The sequence below is a fragment of the Anomaloglossus baeobatrachus genome, chromosome 5, assembly GCF_048569485.1.
Source record: "Anomaloglossus baeobatrachus isolate aAnoBae1 chromosome 5, aAnoBae1.hap1, whole genome shotgun sequence".
NCBI lineage: Eukaryota > Metazoa > Chordata > Amphibia > Anura > Aromobatidae > Anomaloglossus > Anomaloglossus baeobatrachus.
This window is the reverse complement of record NC_134357.1, coordinates 194005664-194024385: the sequence shown is the minus strand read 5'-3', so window position 1 is coordinate 194024385 and position 18722 is coordinate 194005664. Positions and strand designations below refer to the sequence as shown.

At 48.1% G+C, this 18722-nt stretch overlaps 1 protein-coding gene across 2 annotated transcripts in view; it reads right to left on the bottom strand.

Annotated features, from left to right (window-relative positions):
- Positions 1-18722, bottom strand: part of POLR3A (RNA polymerase III subunit A) — a 317895-nt gene that overhangs the window by 289009 nt on the left and 10164 nt on the right. For both annotated transcript variants that reach the window (XM_075349070.1, XM_075349071.1), the window contains exon 3: positions 10642-10779. In XM_075349070.1, coding sequence (XP_075205185.1) covers positions 10642-10779 — 138 coding nt within the window. The remainder of the gene's footprint in view (positions 1-10641; positions 10780-18722) is intronic.

Genomic DNA, 18722 nt, shown 5'->3' with positions numbered 1-18722 from the left:
AACAATTGCTAGATACTGCAAGATGTCCCACTAAAGGTTACTATGGTTCACGCCTGGTCCCATCAAACTGTGGATGTAAGGGAACCCTGCAGGGACATAGCTCTTGCGAGAGACAACCTTGGGGCCTCTGGTGCCTGACCTATGAGTACCAGAAGATTCTCCAGCAAGGAGTCCGGAAGACAAAACACCTGAGCTTCTGAATCCAAGTGAGCCCTAGAAAAGTTTGGACATTCCCTGGACGCAATCCTGGTTTATACCAGTTTAGGAGCCTTTCCTGTGTCGGCAGGGAAGAACCCCTTCCCGCATAAGGCGGCACGATGACGGGCAGGCCTGCCATCAAACAAGAAGTTGGCGAGGTAAGGGATGACAAGCACTTCCTTTCCCTGTAACTTCTGAAAGGGTTGCCTACTGGAAACGTCGAAGATTTTTTTTTTTTTTAAACAGGCTACGCTGAGGAACTCTGAACTATGTGGAGCTGGACATGATAATATGCATCCTTTCACTATTGTTATGTGAACACCTGGAATAAACATTGCACACTGGACCTCCTTGACTCCATACTGAACTCATTATGATGAGAGAACTGTTTGCCAGTCTGGTTGAGGCCGCAGATGCGTCTAAAGGAACGCTGCTGCCCCTTGATAGAAGAGGAGAGGGAACATGATTTGTCTAGGGGCTCCTCGTGTAGCTGATCCCTCGCACTGCCAGGGACCTTGCCGTGTAAGTAGCTACAATAGCCGGGTGCAAAGCCACAGCTGAAACTTCCCATCCCGAGGAAGTGTAGGTAATTTCATCCAAGAATGATTCAAGGCCCTACAGTTCTCATGATTTGCAGAACCGGGGATTGTCCGAGAATCCCCTCAGCTGGTACTTGTCCAGTCTCAAACTGTATAGAAGCTGTGATCTGACGAGGGCAGGTACATTCAGCTCAGAGTGGCCAATGACTTTTTGATACATTGGTAGCAGCGACAGCCAGCTTAAGGGGCCCTGTTGCAGAAGGGACAGGTTGCTTCCTCAAAGGGTATTCTGGGTTGGACTCTGCCTATCCGTCTGCTTCCATTATGTAGCAATGAGGGACTATACTTAACAACAACCGGGAGACATTTCATTTGCCTCTACTAGGCCACAACATATAAAAACTTAGTTTTTGTTTTTTTTTTCTTTTTTCCTCTGGGTGTCACTTCAGGGATGCCCGTTGTAGGCCTGACCACATTCACTAGTCACCCATTGTGCTCCATCGAAAAGTATGAACAACCTGAGTCACTGTCGGACATGGAGGTGGAAGCTGAAGAATGACATTCACCATTGGACCTGTCTAATTCCCCATAAGCAGGGAAGGCAGGTCTGGAATTCTCAAAGCTATGACTTTTGATTGATAAGGAGCTAAGGAACAAAAGATGCTGCAAAACAGTCAAGCCAACATTGGGCTTGTCGCCTATAGCAACCAATCGCTGCGCCACTAAGGGAGTTCCTGAACTCAACACGAATCCAAGACCACACCTGATAGGGTATGCATAATACCTTCCTGGCACCGCTTCTGAGACCAGGGAACAGACAGCTCTTGATTACAGGGAGCGAGGTCTGGTTAGTGAAGTGTATCCATTGAGTCTGTCCCAAATATGAAAGAAAAACAGGCAAGCGTAGCTCTGAACAAAGTGAACTTTCATGAATGTCACTTACCACTTAGATGCAAAGAGGCGGAACCGGGTTAGAAGGAGGAATGAAGTGAAGCTGATCAATCTCCTCTGCAGGCTCTGGCATCAGTCCTGCTGGACTTAAGACTCCACTAGTTGGACCAGGTGCCGTTCCTTCCAGAGTATCCCACATGAGCCAGCATACCCATCCGTGTCGAGGCTTGCACTTTTGTCTCCCCATCTGAGTGGCAGCCTGTGCTGTGTGTTAGTAGCAGAAATGGAGGTTGTGTATTTCAGTGACTCATTTTTACTTTTTTTTTTTTTTTATGTCACGGATGCTCACATCTAAAGGGTTAATCAGCCAGAGTGACCGACCCGATAAGAGCCATCTGAGTTCAGTAACTGTCAGCAACCTGCCCCCCTGTAAGTGACAGGTGTCAGCACAAAGCTGGCACTGTGTTATAGGGGTTTTGTTGCTAATTGTGGAGGCTGCCCCACACTAGGGGTCTGCAACACTAGGCCCGCAGACCATATGCAACCCTGGAAGCTGCTTCCAGCAGCCCGGGGACTCGTGTATTCCACCAGAGGGGTGAAGCCATCGGTCGTCTCACCCCAGCCGAATCTCAGCACACACTGCTGTTGTCACTTCTGGGAGATGACGTCAGTCAAGCGTCATCCGAGAACCCAGAGAAGATCTCGCGCCTGTGCACACTCACCACTCGGCAGCGACCATCCCCAAGATGGCGTCCCCCATTGTCGCTCCTGCCCAATCGCCCGAAGGGCAGAGATTTGTTAGGCCCGGAAGCACACTGCGGAAACACCAGCGCACTCATCCACATACCTCCGGGCAGGTAAGACGGCATCACTACTCCTGCATCACTGGAGCGTGGAAGGTACCATCATTCACAGGCATAGCCCCTGTGGGCTGCTGTGGCGAGTCCCCAGACCTGCTGGTAGGCGTCGCTACTCCCGGGTGAGGGCAAAGAAGCAGGTCAACGCCGACACACACAGGCACAGCCCCCGTGGGCCTGCTGTGGTGTTCCCTTCAGCACCTCAGCCGGCCGCAGGAGGACCCATGTCGCTGCCTGAACCGACCGGCCAGGGCTGGAATACTTGGAGACTTCGACCCCTAAGGGCCATCTTGAACCACCGCTCCTGGAGGTTCCCTGTTCAAGGACAGGGAACCAACTGTTGCGGGGAGAGGTGCCGCCCCTTTTTATTCTGGAGGTTTCCTGTCCTTGAAGGGCGGATCCTCTCTCTCGTGGTGCTGTCATGGGTGCTGGAAAAATATAACCATAAGTGCATATATCAAGATTTCTAATTATTTTACAACTAAAATCATGTTAAGAAGTTCTCCAAGGAACTGAAAAACCTGTACACAGGCAGTAATGCAGCTAAAATGTGTAAATAACATACAGGACCCCTTATGGCTGCAGGTTTATCACCACATCACTGATTCTCACATTGGTCTCTCATTTACCTTGGTTACATCGGTGACACTTCAAAAACCTTAAGTGACTGCTGCAGCCAATCACTGTATGCTGCACAAAACAGATGAGGACGTGATCGGCTGCAGTGGTCACAAGGGGTATATGGGATGTTGTATATGTGTTGTCTCTGCTGCATCTAAGGGCTCATTCACATGACCATTCCGTTTTTGCGAAAACACGGTCAGTTTTTTTCCACTGATGCATCCGTGTGACATCCGTTCCGTTCCATATACGGGCCGTGTGCCTTCCGTTTTTATGCTGATCGCAAAACACGGAAGCAGCTAGTGGGATAGCTAGAGGGATAGATAATAGATGAGAAGGACATTTAATGTCCCACTCACCAGCATTTTGTAATCTTGCACCCTTTAGTGCCTTTAATGTGTCACTAAAGGGTGCTTAGCCTTGTATTTAGCCAAATAAATAAAATAAATAATTTAAAAACCACGTAGGGTCCCCCTATTTTTTTGCCAGCTCGGGTAAAGCAGACGGCTGCAGCCTGCAGACCACAGCTGGCAGCTTCACCTTGGCTGGTAACCCATAACAGAGGGCACCCATGCTGGTAATTTAAATTAAATAAATAATTTAAAAACAAAAAACGTGGGATCCCCCCCAAATTGGATCACCAGCCAAGGTAAAGCAGACAGCTGTGGTCTGGTATTCTCAGACTAGGGAGGTCCACGGATCTTGGACCTTCCCCAGCCGAAAAATAGCAGGCCGCAGCCGCCCCAGAAGTGGCGCATCGATTAGATGTACCAATCCTGGTGGTTTTCCCCCAGCTCATCTCAATGCCTTGGTGCGGTGTCAAACGGGGTAATATATGGGGTTGATACCAGATGTGTAATATCACCTGGCATCAAGCCCTGGGGTTACTGATGTCACGGCGTCTATCAGATACCCGACATCAGTAACCCAGGAAGTAATTTATAAAAAAAACAAATTTTTATTTGAAGAAAAAAAAAAAAAAAAAAAAAAAACTCCAACACATTCCCTCTTTCACCAATTTATTGAAAACACAAATCCAGGTCCGGCGTAATCCAATAAGGGGGTCCCACAATGATCCATACGCACTGTCCCTGCAGTGCGGGCATAGGCAGACACCCTGCAGTGCGGGCATAGGCAGACACCCTGCAGTGCGGGCATAGGCAGACACCCTGCAGTGCGGGCATAGGCAGACACCCTGCAGTGCGGGCATAGGCAGACACCCTGCAGTGCGGGCATAGGCAGACACCCTGCAGTGCGGGCAGCTGCAGGGCTGACGGTAGAGCAGGACACAGACTGCACGGCAACCGTTACACGGAAGTGCTTCCGTGCGGCTTCCGGGGATTTTGTGGGCCCATTGACTTGTGTTATTACGGAACAGAATAGGACATGTTCCATAATAACGGAACGGACATACGGCATCCGATGTGTTTTTTTTTTTTGTAGGATTGGATGCACACGGAAGTGCTTCCGTGTGCCATCCGATCCTACACAAAAGACTGTCCTGTCTGTGTGTCCGCAATAAAACTGGAACTGACCAGGACAGACGGAGCGGTCATGTGACTGAGGCCCTAAAGTAACCAGCAAGGAAGATTGGGGGTGCAGGAAAGGCAAAGATGAAGTGGGTGAGTATATCTTAGCTATTTTAGATGTGTTGTGTCTAGTATGTGTGTGAAGATTTCAAAGAACAAATCTAGAGATCGTCTTCATACCCAAGAAATTTTGTCATGTTTTTTGTACAAGTTGTATATTCTTTTGTGATAAAATTAAACATATTTTGTTTATTCAAGACAAATTGAAAAAAAGTTTAAACACTATTTTTAGATGTAGATTAAACATTTTGTAGACACTATGCAACTATTGTAATAAAATGTATATTTGCATATGTTATCTTTAAGGGGTATTCTTATGTTATGAAACGGGAAGAGATAGCATAGAGAGAATCAAGTTTGGAATTTATTTTCCTTTTCCATTTGTTGTCTTTTATATCTTACATGGTGTATAGCCTGCTACCAAGAATACCGATCACCAGAGCCTGGAGCATGAGCAGAACAGTCCAAGCTGAGGCACCACTCTAGAGTTTTAGTTTTTTTATTTCACCGCTGGAGTGGTACTGGCGCTTTAAATTGAAGTACCCCGCCCCTGGTCTTATACTCTTCGCCCAATGTCTTCATCTGTTTTCAGCGTCACTCCTGTTGGTCTTTTGCAGTTTGTAACCTGCAGTCAGCACTAGCGTTTCATGGAGCACACTGAAGGTCACCACTGAATGCAAGTCTATGAGAACCTCGTTCTTGCTCTTATACACTTGTACTGAGAGTTTTTGACGTAACTTCTTTTTAGTCAGAAATTACAAATCACAATATGGCGCAACAAGAACAGAGCAAGCATGAAATAAAAAAAGGTGAAGATGCCAGAGTGTGAAAATAAGACGGGGGCAGGGAACTTAGATTTAAAGCACCACTCCAGCACTGCTTTCTTCAGTCCAATTGTTGTCTATATGGCAGTAAGACAGCTGCTCATCTCACTCGTCTCAGCTCCTCACCAAACTGCTGGAGTCAGTCCTGCAAAATGACCAGCCCCCTAGCATTACCATTTTCCAGAAAAGGTCTGAATTACTGCTCTCACTTTCCTGAGCCATGTGCTTGTTAAAAACCCCAATTATGTCTATAAGCAAATATAAAATACTAATAGTGTAGACTTCAAGACAAGAAATGACAAATGTTAATGTGTCACTGTAGCAGAAGCTGCTTTCACACCTCCGGTTTTTCCTGTGCGGCACAATCCAGCACTTTGCAGGAAAAACGCAACCGTTTTTTTTTGCTGCCGGTTGTGTTTTTCCTGCATAGACTTTAATTAGTGCCGCATGGGCTTGCGTTCCGTCCGGTTTTTGCCGCATGCGGCAGATTTAGCCGATGCGGCGGCCGAATGGAACGTTGCCTGGCACGTTTTTTTGTGCTGCAAAAAAAAAAAACGCATCGCGCCGCATCCAGCTGATGCGGCGCATTTTTCAATGCATGCCTATGGACGCTGGATGCGGCGCGATGCAGCAAAAAACGCATCCGGCCGCCACATGCGGTTTTTGCCACTGCGCATGCTCAGTAGCATGCCGCAAGCGGCAAAAACCAGACGGCCCGCATTTAAAAAACTTATGCAAAGGATGCCGCTTTTTCGCCGCATCCGTTGCATAGGTTTTAGAGCCGGAGTGGCCGGCTCTGCACGTACCGGATGTGTGAAAGCAGCCTAAGTCACACCTTGAGAATAAAACCATTTAATTTTTACATCAATTATTTTTTAAAGCATTTTACAATTTGATTATATTTCAAAACAAATATAACGATAATTAAAAAATTGCACAGTAAATACCATAACTATTGTATGCTAAATTTACAAAAGCTAAAAGAGAACGCAGAAGACCGTAGCTCCCCATGCCCATGATCAGGGTTCAGTTTGCTGCGGTCTCTCGCTTCTGTTCTCTCTATGGAGAACGCTTGCAACTCCGCAGCAATGAATAGACATGCTTGCGGCTCGGAAAGCCACATCACAGGTCAGTTTTCGCTGCGGGGCGTATACGCACAGCAGGCACTAGAAATCCCATCCACTTTTTTTCTACTGTGCATAGCAGCATTTTGGACGCAGCGAAAACATGCTGCATCTAAAATGCGCAAACACTGATTGTGGGCTCACACCCTTACCGATATTTGGACGCTTCCACTGTCAGTCATTGCACTGGTTGCCCATAAATTATGGGATCCAATTTAAATTGCTTGTTCTCACCCACAAAGGTTTTCACAACTTGGCACCCCCCTACCTCTCCACCCTCATAATGTCCATTAGTCTACCCGTTCTCTATGCTCCACAAACGACGTTCGACTAACATCTACACTAAGCCGAATCTCCCACTCCCAGCTCCAAAACTTTTCCGAGCTGCAACAATCCTCTCGAATGCTCTACCCAAAGAAACAAGGACAATCCCTAACTTGCACAGCTTCAGACCCTCCTTTTAAATACATCTTTTTAGGGTTGCCCATCACCTTACCCAATATCAGAAAATTAATTCTCCCTCAAATTCCACTGTGCCCAAAACATGACAAAGATTGGCTGATTACTGGTTCAAGCTGCATTTTATCTATCCCCCCATTTTTTTTTAGATGGCTGGACACTGGACCATCGTTGTTAGTAAGCCACTGAACCTTGTGTAACTCCCACCTCCCTCCATTGTAGATTATAAGCTCTTACGAGCAGGGTTGTCTTTATTTTTGCTTTAATTATTGTATCTTCTATAACTGTTACTTATGGTTTATTTCTATATGAACTTCTGAAATGTAAAGCGCTGAGGAATATGTTGGCGCTATAGAAACAAAGATTATTGTTAATAATAATAATAATAATAATAATAGAGCTGTGTTTCAGAAATGGCTCAGATTAGTGGAGAGAAGAACTCCAGTCAATCATGGAAGAATCCTGCACAGGTGTGTATCTTTCTGCAATCAACAAGGCCTCAATTCAAACTTTTGTATTTATTAAATGTCACGCCCCCAAACCTCCTCTTGGTTACCTCAGATAGGGCTGGTCATGGGATGTGGCTAGGTCTTTGTGAATTTTTGAGATCCACAACTTTCAGGATATCTTCACCCCTGAAGGTCCTAGGCGGAAGATATCGTGGCCATGTTTCCGATCACAATTTTATCTTTCTATAGAGATTGCATGCATGCCATCATCTGTCTGACCAATATAAATTTGAGGGTGATGCACAGGTTGCACAATTATGTAAAAATATGCATGTTCTTCCCCTCGAGATCACGATGCTTAACATGTGTTTACCACAATTATGCCTGCCACAAGAACTCAGAATATGCATAACTATATGCTAGATCCAAAAAGACTGGTTGGCACACTTGGATATCCAGCAGAGCTAGCTCCAGAGGTGACAGAAGTGACGTTGCATATACAAAACCAAGGCTTTTTGTCTGCCTTAGGCTATGTGCGCATGTTGCGTTCTATTACGCAGCGTAAAATAGTCACTGCATGTGCGTCTCAGAACGCAGCCGAAAAGCTGCGTTCTGAGACGCATTCGGCAGAACGCAACTTGCGCACATTCCTGCAGAATTCATGCGTTCTGGATGCTTGCTCTGCCATGGGAAAAGCATCCAGAGCGCACATTTTTGACAGTGCGGTCCCACTCGGCTCTGCTGCATCCCCATAGACTTGCAGCAGAGCCGACTGGGACCGGAATGTCAAAAAGAGCACATGACAGGCTGCAGCAGACAGCCGCGCGATCAGAATTAACTCGGGTGAACTTCACCCGACTTCATTGTGATCGCGCGGCTCTGTCCGTGTGCCGCGGCTTAATTTGCGGTCACAGGTGAAGAACTCACCTGTGACTGCAAATCTGAGTGACTGCAGTGAGCCATGCGATCACCGGTGCCGTCACTCTGGTTACCCGCGGCCAGCTCGAGTCCTCCACCCGAGACCTGTGGCCGCGGGTAACCTGAGAGACATCCCCGCACACAACCCGACATCCCCGCACACAACCCGACATCCCCGCACACAACCCGACATCCCCGCACACAACCCGACATCCCCGCACACAACCCGACACTACAGCCCTCTTCATCACCGCACACACGCCAGCATTACCTCAGTGACGTCCCCGCTGACAGCACGATTCACTTCAGTTTCTGCGTGGAGCTCACAGGAGCGGCGGTGTTGTACTGCCGCTCCTGTCAGCTTCATGTAGCACAGCTGGATGTGTCGCGGAACCTCGTGGATTACGCCGGACCTGGAGGTGTGTTTGGGGATTTTAATAAAGTGGTGAAAGAGGGTGGTTTTTGTCTTTTATTTCAAATAAAGGATTTTTCGGGTGTATGTGTTTATTTACTTTCACCAGGTTAATCATTGGGGGTGTCTCATAGACGCCTGCAACGATTAACTAGGACTTAGTGGCAGCTATGGGCTGCCATTAACTCCTTATTACCCAGATTGCCACCGTACCAGGGCAGTTCTGGATGAGCCGGGTACAGTCCCGGGACTGTCGCATCTAATCCATGTGGCAATTCCAGGCGGCTGCTGGCTGATATTTTTAGGCTGGAGGGCGCCCCATAACATGGGGCTCCCCATCCTGAGAATACCAGCCTTCAGCCGTGTGGCTTTACCCTGGCTGGTATCAAAATTGGGGGGGACCGCACACCGTTTTTTTTTATTTATTTATTTTACTACACTACATAGACCCGCCCACCGGCGGCTGTGATTGGTTGCAGTGAGACAGCTGTCACTCAGCATGGGGGCGTGTCTGACTGCAACCAATCATAGGCGCCGTTGGGCGGGGGAAGCAGGGAATGCGAGATTGAATAATGAGCGGCCGGCATTTTCAAAAGCAAGAGAAGCCGCTGGAGCAGTGTGAACGCCGTGCAGCTGATCGGTGAGTATGAGAGAGGGGGGAGAGGGATAGACCGACAGGGAGACACAGACCGACAGAGAGAGAGACCGACATTACAACCAATACGCAGAAAAGAAGTGACATGTCACTTCTTAGAACGCGCGCTTCGGGCAGCAGCCGAAGCGCTGCGCTCTAGTACGCCACGTGCGCACGGCTCCTACATAATCTTCATAGATTATGCTGGGGACGCAGGACGCATGCAGTTACGCTGCGGTGCAGATCGTGCGCACATAGCCTTACAGCAGATGTACCAAATCATACCTGTTCACACCAGGGGGTCCTACTTCAATAAAGGCTGAACAGGGGTCAGATGTGCCATTAGATTGCAAGCTCTTGGTTAATTTCCAAATTATGATGAAGTTATGTTTTAATAGACTGATCCTCATACCATTATAGTATGACAGTCATAAAGGGGACAAGTGCATACCCTCAATGAAAAAAGTTTGATAACTTTTGTTAAATTCAAGTGGGTGTTAATTCACTAAGTGCTAAATACTTTGCTAATATCTCTGCAATGGAGAGGTGAAATTTAAACTTTCAAAAACGTTTTGTTCCACTGAAGCCACAATTATATCGTGTGTCCAGCTCAACATGAAAAATGTAGGATTCAAAATGTAAAATAATATATTCAGCTGATATCTGCTCCAGCAGTGTCTGGATGTAAGCAATATATTATTATTATTATAGCGCCATTTATTCCATGGCGCTTTACAAGTGAAAGAGGGTATACGTACAACAATCATTAACTACAAAAAACAGACTGGTATAGGAGGAGAGAGGACCCTGCCCGCGAGGGCTCACAGTCTACAGGGAATGGGTGATGGTACAATAGGTGGGGATGGAGAGGAACACTGAAGTTCCAAATATCCTTTAGTCACTTCTGCATGCTGATCAGCAGGAGTGCTGGATTTCTGACCCCTAATGATCCCATATTGATTATTTATCTGAAGGATACCTCATCAATATGTTAGCGAGAGTCAATCCCTTTAAACATTAATGTGGAGATAATATTTTCTAAGAACTTACAGACCTTTACAAAATGATCATCTCAAACCAATGAAAACTAGCCTAATGTAATCCATATAGTCATTATTCAACTTACCTGTAAAATGCCAATGACAGCCTTGAAATACCCTACATGAAAGCAAGGAAGTTCCAGATCTAGGTATCCATAATGACCTAAGCAGTCAGCCAAGTTTTTCCCACAGGTCAGGCAGGGACGATCCTTCTCACTAGTGCCCTAAAAATGCACACAAAAAATTAAAACTACTAAACCTATTTCACTAGCTCTACTAAGGAATTACTGTTTATAGAAGGGTAACTCCCATTGTACAGGATCATCAGCTCTTGTCCTCTCACTCTGGAGGACCTCTCCTATATTATATACAGTGGGGAAAGAAGGGAATTTTGTTTACTTACCGTAAATTCCTTTTCTTCTAGCTCCAATTGGGAGACCCAGACAATTGGGTGTATAGCTACTGCCTCCGGAGGCCGCACAAAGTACTACACTTAAAAGTGTAAGGCCCCTCCCCTTCTGGCTATACACCCCCCCGTGGGAGCACGGGTCCCTCAGTTTTAGTGCAAAAGCAAGAAGGAGGAAAGCCAATAACTGTTTCAAAAACAAATTCAATCCGATAACAATATCGGAGAACGTAACTTATCAACATGAACAACATGTGCACCCGAAAAACAAATACCCTAAGAAAAAACAGGGCGGGTGCTGGGTCTCCCAATTGGAGCTAGAAGAAAAGGAATTTACGGTAAGTAAACAAAATTCCCTTCTTTTTCGCTCCTAATTGGGAGACCCAGACAATTGGGACGTCCAAAAGCAGTCCCTGGGTGGGTAAAAGAATACCTCGTGATCGGGCTGTCAGGCAGCCCTTTCTTACAGGTGGGCCACCGCCGCCTGCAGGACTTGTCTACCTAGACTGGCATCCGCCGAAGCGTAGGTATGCACCTGATAATGCTTGGTAAAAGTGTGCAGACTCGACCAGGTAGCCGCCTGGCACACCTGCTGAGCCGTAGCCTGATGCCGTAATGCCCAGGACGCACCCACGGCTCTGGTAGAATGGGCCTTCAGTCCAGAAGGAGTCGGAAGCCCAGCAGAACGGTAGGCGTGAAGAATTGGTTCCTTGATCCACCGCGCAAGGGTGGATTTGGAAGCTTGCGACCCTTTATGCTGACCAGCGACCAGGATAAAGAGTGCATCCGAACGGCGCAGAGGCGCCGTGCGGGAAATGTAGATCCTGAGTGCTCTCACCAGGTCCAACAGATGCAAACCCTTTTCAATTGGTGAACTGGATGCGGACACAAAGATGGTAAAGTGATATCCTGATTGAGATGAAAGGAAGATACCACCTTGGGAAGAAACTCTGGAATTGGACGCAGTACTACCTTGTCTTGGTGAAACACCAGGAAGGGAGATTTGCAAGATAACGCCGCCAGCTCTGACACTCTCCGAAGAGACGTGACCGCCACCAGAAAAGCCACTTTCTGTGAAAGCCGAGAAAAGGAAATCTCCTTCATAGGCTCGAAAGGTGGCTTCTGGAGAGCAATTAGAACCTTGTTCAGATCCCAGGGTTCCAATGGCCGCTTGTAAGGGGGAACGATATGACAAACCCCTTGCAGGAACGTGCGTACCTTAGGAAGTCGCGCCAGGCGCTTCTGAAAGAATACGGATAGCGCAGAGACTTGTCCTTTAAGGGAGCTAAGCGACAAACCTTTTTCCAACCCAGACTGCAGGAAGGAAAGAAAAATAGGCAATGCAAATGGCCAGGGAGAAACTCCCTGAGCGGAGCACCAAGATAAGAATATCTTCCACGTTCTGTGGTAGATCTTGGCGGAGGATGGTTTCCTAGCCTGTCTCATGGTGGCAACAACATCATGAGATAAACCTGAGGTCCCTAGGATCCAGGACTCAATGGCCACACAGTCAGGTTCAGGGCCGCAGAATTCAGATGGAAAAACGGCCCTTGAGACAGCAAGTCTGGACGGCCTGGTAGCGCCCACGGTTGTCCTACCGTAAGATGCCACAGATCCGGGTACCACGACCTCCTTGGCCAGTCTGGAGCGACGAGAATGGCGCAACGGCAGTCGGACCTGATTTTGCGGAGCACTCTGGGCAACAATGCCAGAGGTGGAAACACATAAGGTAGTCGGAACTGCGACCAATCCTGAACTAAGGCGTCTGCCGCCAGAGCTCGGTGATCGTGAGACCGTGCCATGAAAACCAGGACCTTGTTGTTGTGCCGTGACGCCATCAGGTCGACGTCCGGCATCCCCCAGCGGCGACAGATCTCCTGAAACACGGCCGGGTGAAGGGACCATTCCCCTGCGTCCATGCCCTGGCGACTGAGAAAGTCTGCTTCCCAGTTTTCCACGCCTGGGATGTGAACTGCGGATATGGTGGATGCTGTGTTTTCCACCCACGTCAGAATCCGCCGGACTTCCTGAAAGGCTTGCCGACTGCGTGTTCCCCCTTGGTGGTTGATGTACGCCACCGCTGTGGAATTGTCCGACTGAATCCGGATCTGCTTGCCCTCCAGCCACTGTTGGAAGGCTCGCAGAGCAAGATAGACTGCTCTGATTTCCAGAACATTGATCTGAAGGGTGGACTCTCTCTGAGTCCACGTACCCTGAGCCCTGTGGTGAAGAAACACTGCTCCCCACCCTGATAGGCTCGCATCTGTCGTGACCACCGCCCAGGATGGGGGTAGGAACGACCTTCCTTTTGACAATGAGGTGGGAAGAAGCCACCATCGGAGAGAGTCCTTGGCTGCCTGAGAGAGGGAGACATCCCTGTCGAGGGACGTCGACTTCCCGTCCCATTGGCGGAGAATGTCCCATTGTAGAGGGCGCAGAGGAAACTGCGCGAAAGGGACTGCTTCCATTGCTGCCACCATCTTCCCTAGGAAATGCATGAGGCGCCTCAAGGAGTGGGACTGGTTCTGCAGGAGAGATTGCACCCCTGTCTGCAGAGAGCACTGCTTGTCCAGTGGAAGCTTCACTATCGCTGAGAGAGTATGAAACTCCATGCTAAGATATGTTAGTGATTGGGTCGGGGTTAGATTTGACTTTGAAAAGTTGATAATCAACCCGAAACTCTGGAGAGTCTTCAGTGCCACGTCCAGACTGTGTTGGCATGCCTCTTGAGAGGGTGCCTTTATAAGTAGATCGTCCAAATACGGGATCACGGAGTGACCCTGCGAGTGCAGGACAGCTACTACTGCTGCCATGACCTTGGTGAAGACCCGAGGGGCTGTTGCCAGCCCGAAAGGTAACGCTACGAACTGCAGGTGTTCGCTTTCTATAACGAAGCGTAGAAAACGCTGATGCTCTGGCGCAATCGGCACGTGAAGATAAGCATCTTTGATGTCTATTGATGCTAAGAAATCTCCTTGAGACATTGAGGCTATGACGGAGCGTAGAGATTCCATCCGGAACCTCCTGGTTTTTACGTGTTTGTTGAGCAACTTTAGATCCAGGACGGGCCGAAAGGACCCGTCCTTCTTTGGCACCACAAACAGATTGGAGTAAAAACCGTGACCTTGTTCCTGAAGAGGAACGGAAGTCACCACTCCTTCCGCCTTTAGAGCGGCCACCGCCTGCAGCAGAGCATCGGCTCGGTCGGGCGGTGGGGAAGTTCTGAAGAAACGAGTTGGAGGACGAGAGCTGAACTCTATCCTGTACCCGTGAGACAGAATGTCCTTCACCCAACGGTCTTTGACCTGTGACAGCCAAATGTCGCCAAAGCGGGAGAGCCTGCCACCGACCGAGGATGCGGAGAGAGGAGGCTGAAAGTCATGAGGAAGCCGTCTTGGTAACGGTTCTTCCTGCTGTCTTTTTTGGGCGTGACTGAGTCCGCCAAGAATCTGAGCCTCTCTGATCCTTTTGAGTCCTTTTGGACGAGGAGAATTGGGACCTGCCTGAGCCTCGAAAGGACCGAAAACCAGACTGACCCCTCCTTTGTTGGGGCTTGTTTTGTCTGTGTTGAGGTAAGGATGAGTCCTTACCCTTGGAGTGTTTAATGATTTCATCCAAACGCTCCCCAAACAATCGGTCGCGAGAAAAAGGCAAACTGGTTAAGCACTTCTTGGAAGCAGAATCTGCCTTCCATTCTCTCAACCACAGGGCTCTGCGCAAAACCACGGAGTTGGCTGACGCCACCGCCGTACGGCTCGTAGAGTCCAGGACAGCATTAATCGCGTAAGACGCGAATGCAGACATTTGAGAGGTCAATGGTGCCACCTGCGGGGCAGATGTACGTGTGACCGAGTCGACTTGTATAAGCCCAGCTGAAATGGCTTGGAGTGCCCATACGGCTGCAAAAGCTGGCGCCAACGACGCTCCAATAGCTTCATAGATGGATTTCAGCCAGAGCTCCATCTGCCTGTCAGTGGCATCTTTAAGTGCCGCTCCATCTTCTACTGCAACTAAAGATCTAGCTGCAAGCCTGGAGATTGGAGGGTCCACCTTGGGACACTGGGTCCAACCCTTGACCACGTCAGGGGGAAAAGGATAGCGTGTATCTTTAAGCCGTTTAGAAAACCGCTTCTCAGGATAAGCGTGGTGTTTCTGGATTGCATCTCTAAAGTCAGAGTGGTCCAGAAAAGTGCTTAATTTACGCTTGGGATATCTGAAATGGAATTTCTCCTGCTGTGAAGCTGCCTCCTCCGCAGGAAGAGCTGGCGGGGAAATATCTAACATCCTATTGATGGACGCTATAAGATCATTCACTATGGCGTCACCATCCGGTGTATCCAGATTGAGAGCGGTCCCAGGATCATCAACGGAATAACCTCAAATTCCAATTAAAATTGACTAACTTTATTGGTATATATTAAAAATGAAAAACACCCCGTGATATTTACACACAAAGGGTAACATGAGGGGAGGAGCTGAAATATATGGGGTCCCTACAACTCCCTGAAGGGACCTTGCTCCTACCTGCCAACGGAGGGTTTGACACCGTAACTGTTTTGGGCGCCCCCGTTCCACGTCGGCTGACCCTCACTAAACCCTAATTAATTAGTGAATTAAAATAAAATACACTAATGGTGGCCACACAATGGTAGTCATGCATACATGATATTAATAATTTCAATATATCTCATACCTTATTATGCTTTCAAAGTATTGAGAAAAAATATTTTCTATATATGTCAGACTACAAAATTGCTTTCCAGGTTCCTGAAAACAGTTATACAGGACCAGAAAGAGGGGAATCACAACTAGACACAATGTGCACTATTCCGTCAGCTAGTAATTCCTCCCCTGTCCTGATGTGCTGTGGCCATAATACATGGAAACACTCATCAAAAAATATTAATCTATTCTCTTGATAGACACTACACAATCCCCATCAGGCAAAATATAATTAGTGCAGTGTCCAAGGAAATTCAGATAGGCATTTAATATGCCAGGCATATGCAGGTAAACAGATAGGCATTTAATATGCCTGGCATATGCAGGTGAACAGATTACACCCAAGGAGAAAGAGTTTACTTCCCTTTAATTGCATGCTCTCATGTCGCCTCGACGCGTTTCCCCTTCCAAGATGCAAGGATCATCAGGAGGCTAAGGATCTAGAATATCATATGTAGATGGAGAGGTGATCCATGGCTGTGCGCCCAGATCACAGGATGTCCGGGGTTTAAAAACCGGCGCCAATCAGAGTCACATGGACCCGGCAGCCAATCAGATTCCCTGGCTACCCTGTCTCCAAAAATCATACTGCGCATGTCATTTCTATTCCGGTCGCAAGAGGTCCTTGGTTAATCATTGCGCCTGCGTGCGCTCGTTCAGGCTTAATACCTATACAGGCTGTAAGCCAGGGGGCGGACACAGTCCCGCCCCGTCTGCATAAGCAGACACGGAGACGTCATCCAAAGACTAACGCGATATCTCCAGTTTGTCATTGCGCCTGCGTGCGCTCGTCCAAGCTTAGTACCTATGCAGGCTGTAAGCCAGGGGGCGGCCACAGTCCCGCCCCGCCCCCATAGGCAGACACGGAGACATCGTCCAATGATTACCGCGATATCCCCAGGGGCACAAAACAGGCATCGGAGCTGAATAGCTCCACCACGCATGCGCGCTCTGTTTCATAATAACAGCAGCGCGCTCACCATAGGAGCGATCAGAGGAAGGGGCCCAGAACCAGTATCAGATAACTACCTCCATATCAGTGTCGTAAAGATCCTGGTAGAGGTCACAATTTGCCATGTATACGGGGCCAATGCCGGAGGGAAATATCCCTCCATAGGTATACACACCCATTATCTGTTCCTCTATGTATACATACCAGTTTAACCAGATCTATGAGACTCTCATTATACCCACCACTAATCAAACCCATCATTAAATGAGGACCTACGATCCATATGAGGGGAGAGAAGCGGCCAATGAACACTCATCACTCCTATTATCAAAAACAGACCTATGCTTGCCGGAAAAAATCATGGATCACCTCTCCATCTACATATGATATTCTAGATCCTTAGCCTCCTGATGATCCTTGCATCTTGGAAGGGGAAACGCGTCGAGGCGACATGAGAGCATGCAATTAAAGGGAAGTAAACTCTTTCTCCTTGGGTGTAATCTGTTCACCTGCATATGCCAGGCATATTAAATGCCTATCTGTTTACCTGCATATGCCTGGCATATTAAATGCCTATCTGAATTTCCTTGGACACTGCACTAATTATATTTTGCCTGATGGGGATTGTGTAGTGTCTATCAAGAGAATAGATTAATATTTTTTGATGAGTGTTTCCATGTATTATGGCCACAGCACATCAGGACAGGGGAGGAATTACTAGCTGACGGAATAGTGCACATTGTGTCTAGTTGTGATTCCCCTCTTTCTGGTCCTGTATAACTGTTTTCAGGAACCTGGAAAGCAATTTTGTAGTCTGACATATATAGAAAATATTTTTTCTCAATACTTTGAAAGCATAATAAGGTATGAGATATATTGAAATTATTAATATCATGTATGCATGACTACCATTGTGTGGCCACCATTAGTGTATTTTATTTTAATTCACTAATTAATTAGGGTTTAGTGAGGGTCAGCCGACGTGGAACGGGGGCGCCCAAAACAGTTACGGTGTCAAACCCTCCGTTGGCAGGTAGGAGCAAGGTCCCTTCAGGGAGTTGTAGGGACCCCATATATTTCAGCTCCTCCCCTCATGTTACCCTTTGTGTGTAAATATCACGGGGTGTTTTTCATTTTTAATATATACCAATAAAGTTAGTCAATTTTAATTGGAATTTGAGGTTATTCCGTTGATGTACATTGAACTCAATCCGACCATATCGGTCCCAGGATCAGAATCTTGATCAGTTACATCCGCCTCATCACCCATAGATTCGTCCCGCTGGGATCCTGACCAGTGAGACGAAGTTGAGGGCCCCTCATAACGAGCCCGCTTAGGTTGTCTGGGACTGTTGTCTGAGTCAGAATCGTCACCCTGGGGTGCATGTGACACCCCCGGAGCTTGGAAGTGTTCCAGCTGAGGGGGACCAGGGAGCAATGATGCCACAGTGTCCATGGTCTGAGTTACTGGTCTAGACTGCAATGTTTCAAGAATCTTTGACATGGTCATAGACAATCTGTCAGCAAAAGCTGCAAACTCCGTTCCTGTCACCTGGACAGCATTCACAGGTGGTACACTCTGGGTCACGTCCAGCAGAGGCCCCGGCTGTGCAAGTTGCACAGGGGCCGAGCACTGCACACAATGGGGGTCAGTGGAACCTGCCGGTAGAGCAGCCCCACATGCGGTACAGGCAGCATATAATGTCTGTGCCTTAGCACCCTTGCGTTTTGCGGACGACATGCTGTTGCCTCCTTGTAATCTAGGAGGGTATATAGCCGAGAATCACCAGCGACCGTACAGTACAAAGTATTTGCAAACACAAAATACTCAGTATACAAACGGCACAAGTGGGGGTGAGCCCTTGAGGGCTGCTTACCGCCCGCTGAACAGCGGGTATGAGGCCGTAGAATCCCGTGTCTGGGTCTCCCCGTCTCCCCTCTGCAGCTCAGCGTGCAGGCAGGAATGGCTGCCGGCGTTCAGTGAAGAGGGGCGGACCGTGGGCGTGCCACAAACAAAGTGCGGGAAACTGCGTCCTACTGTGCCTGGTGTGAGGGCCGGAGTATGTAAAAAAGACTCCAGCCCTCAG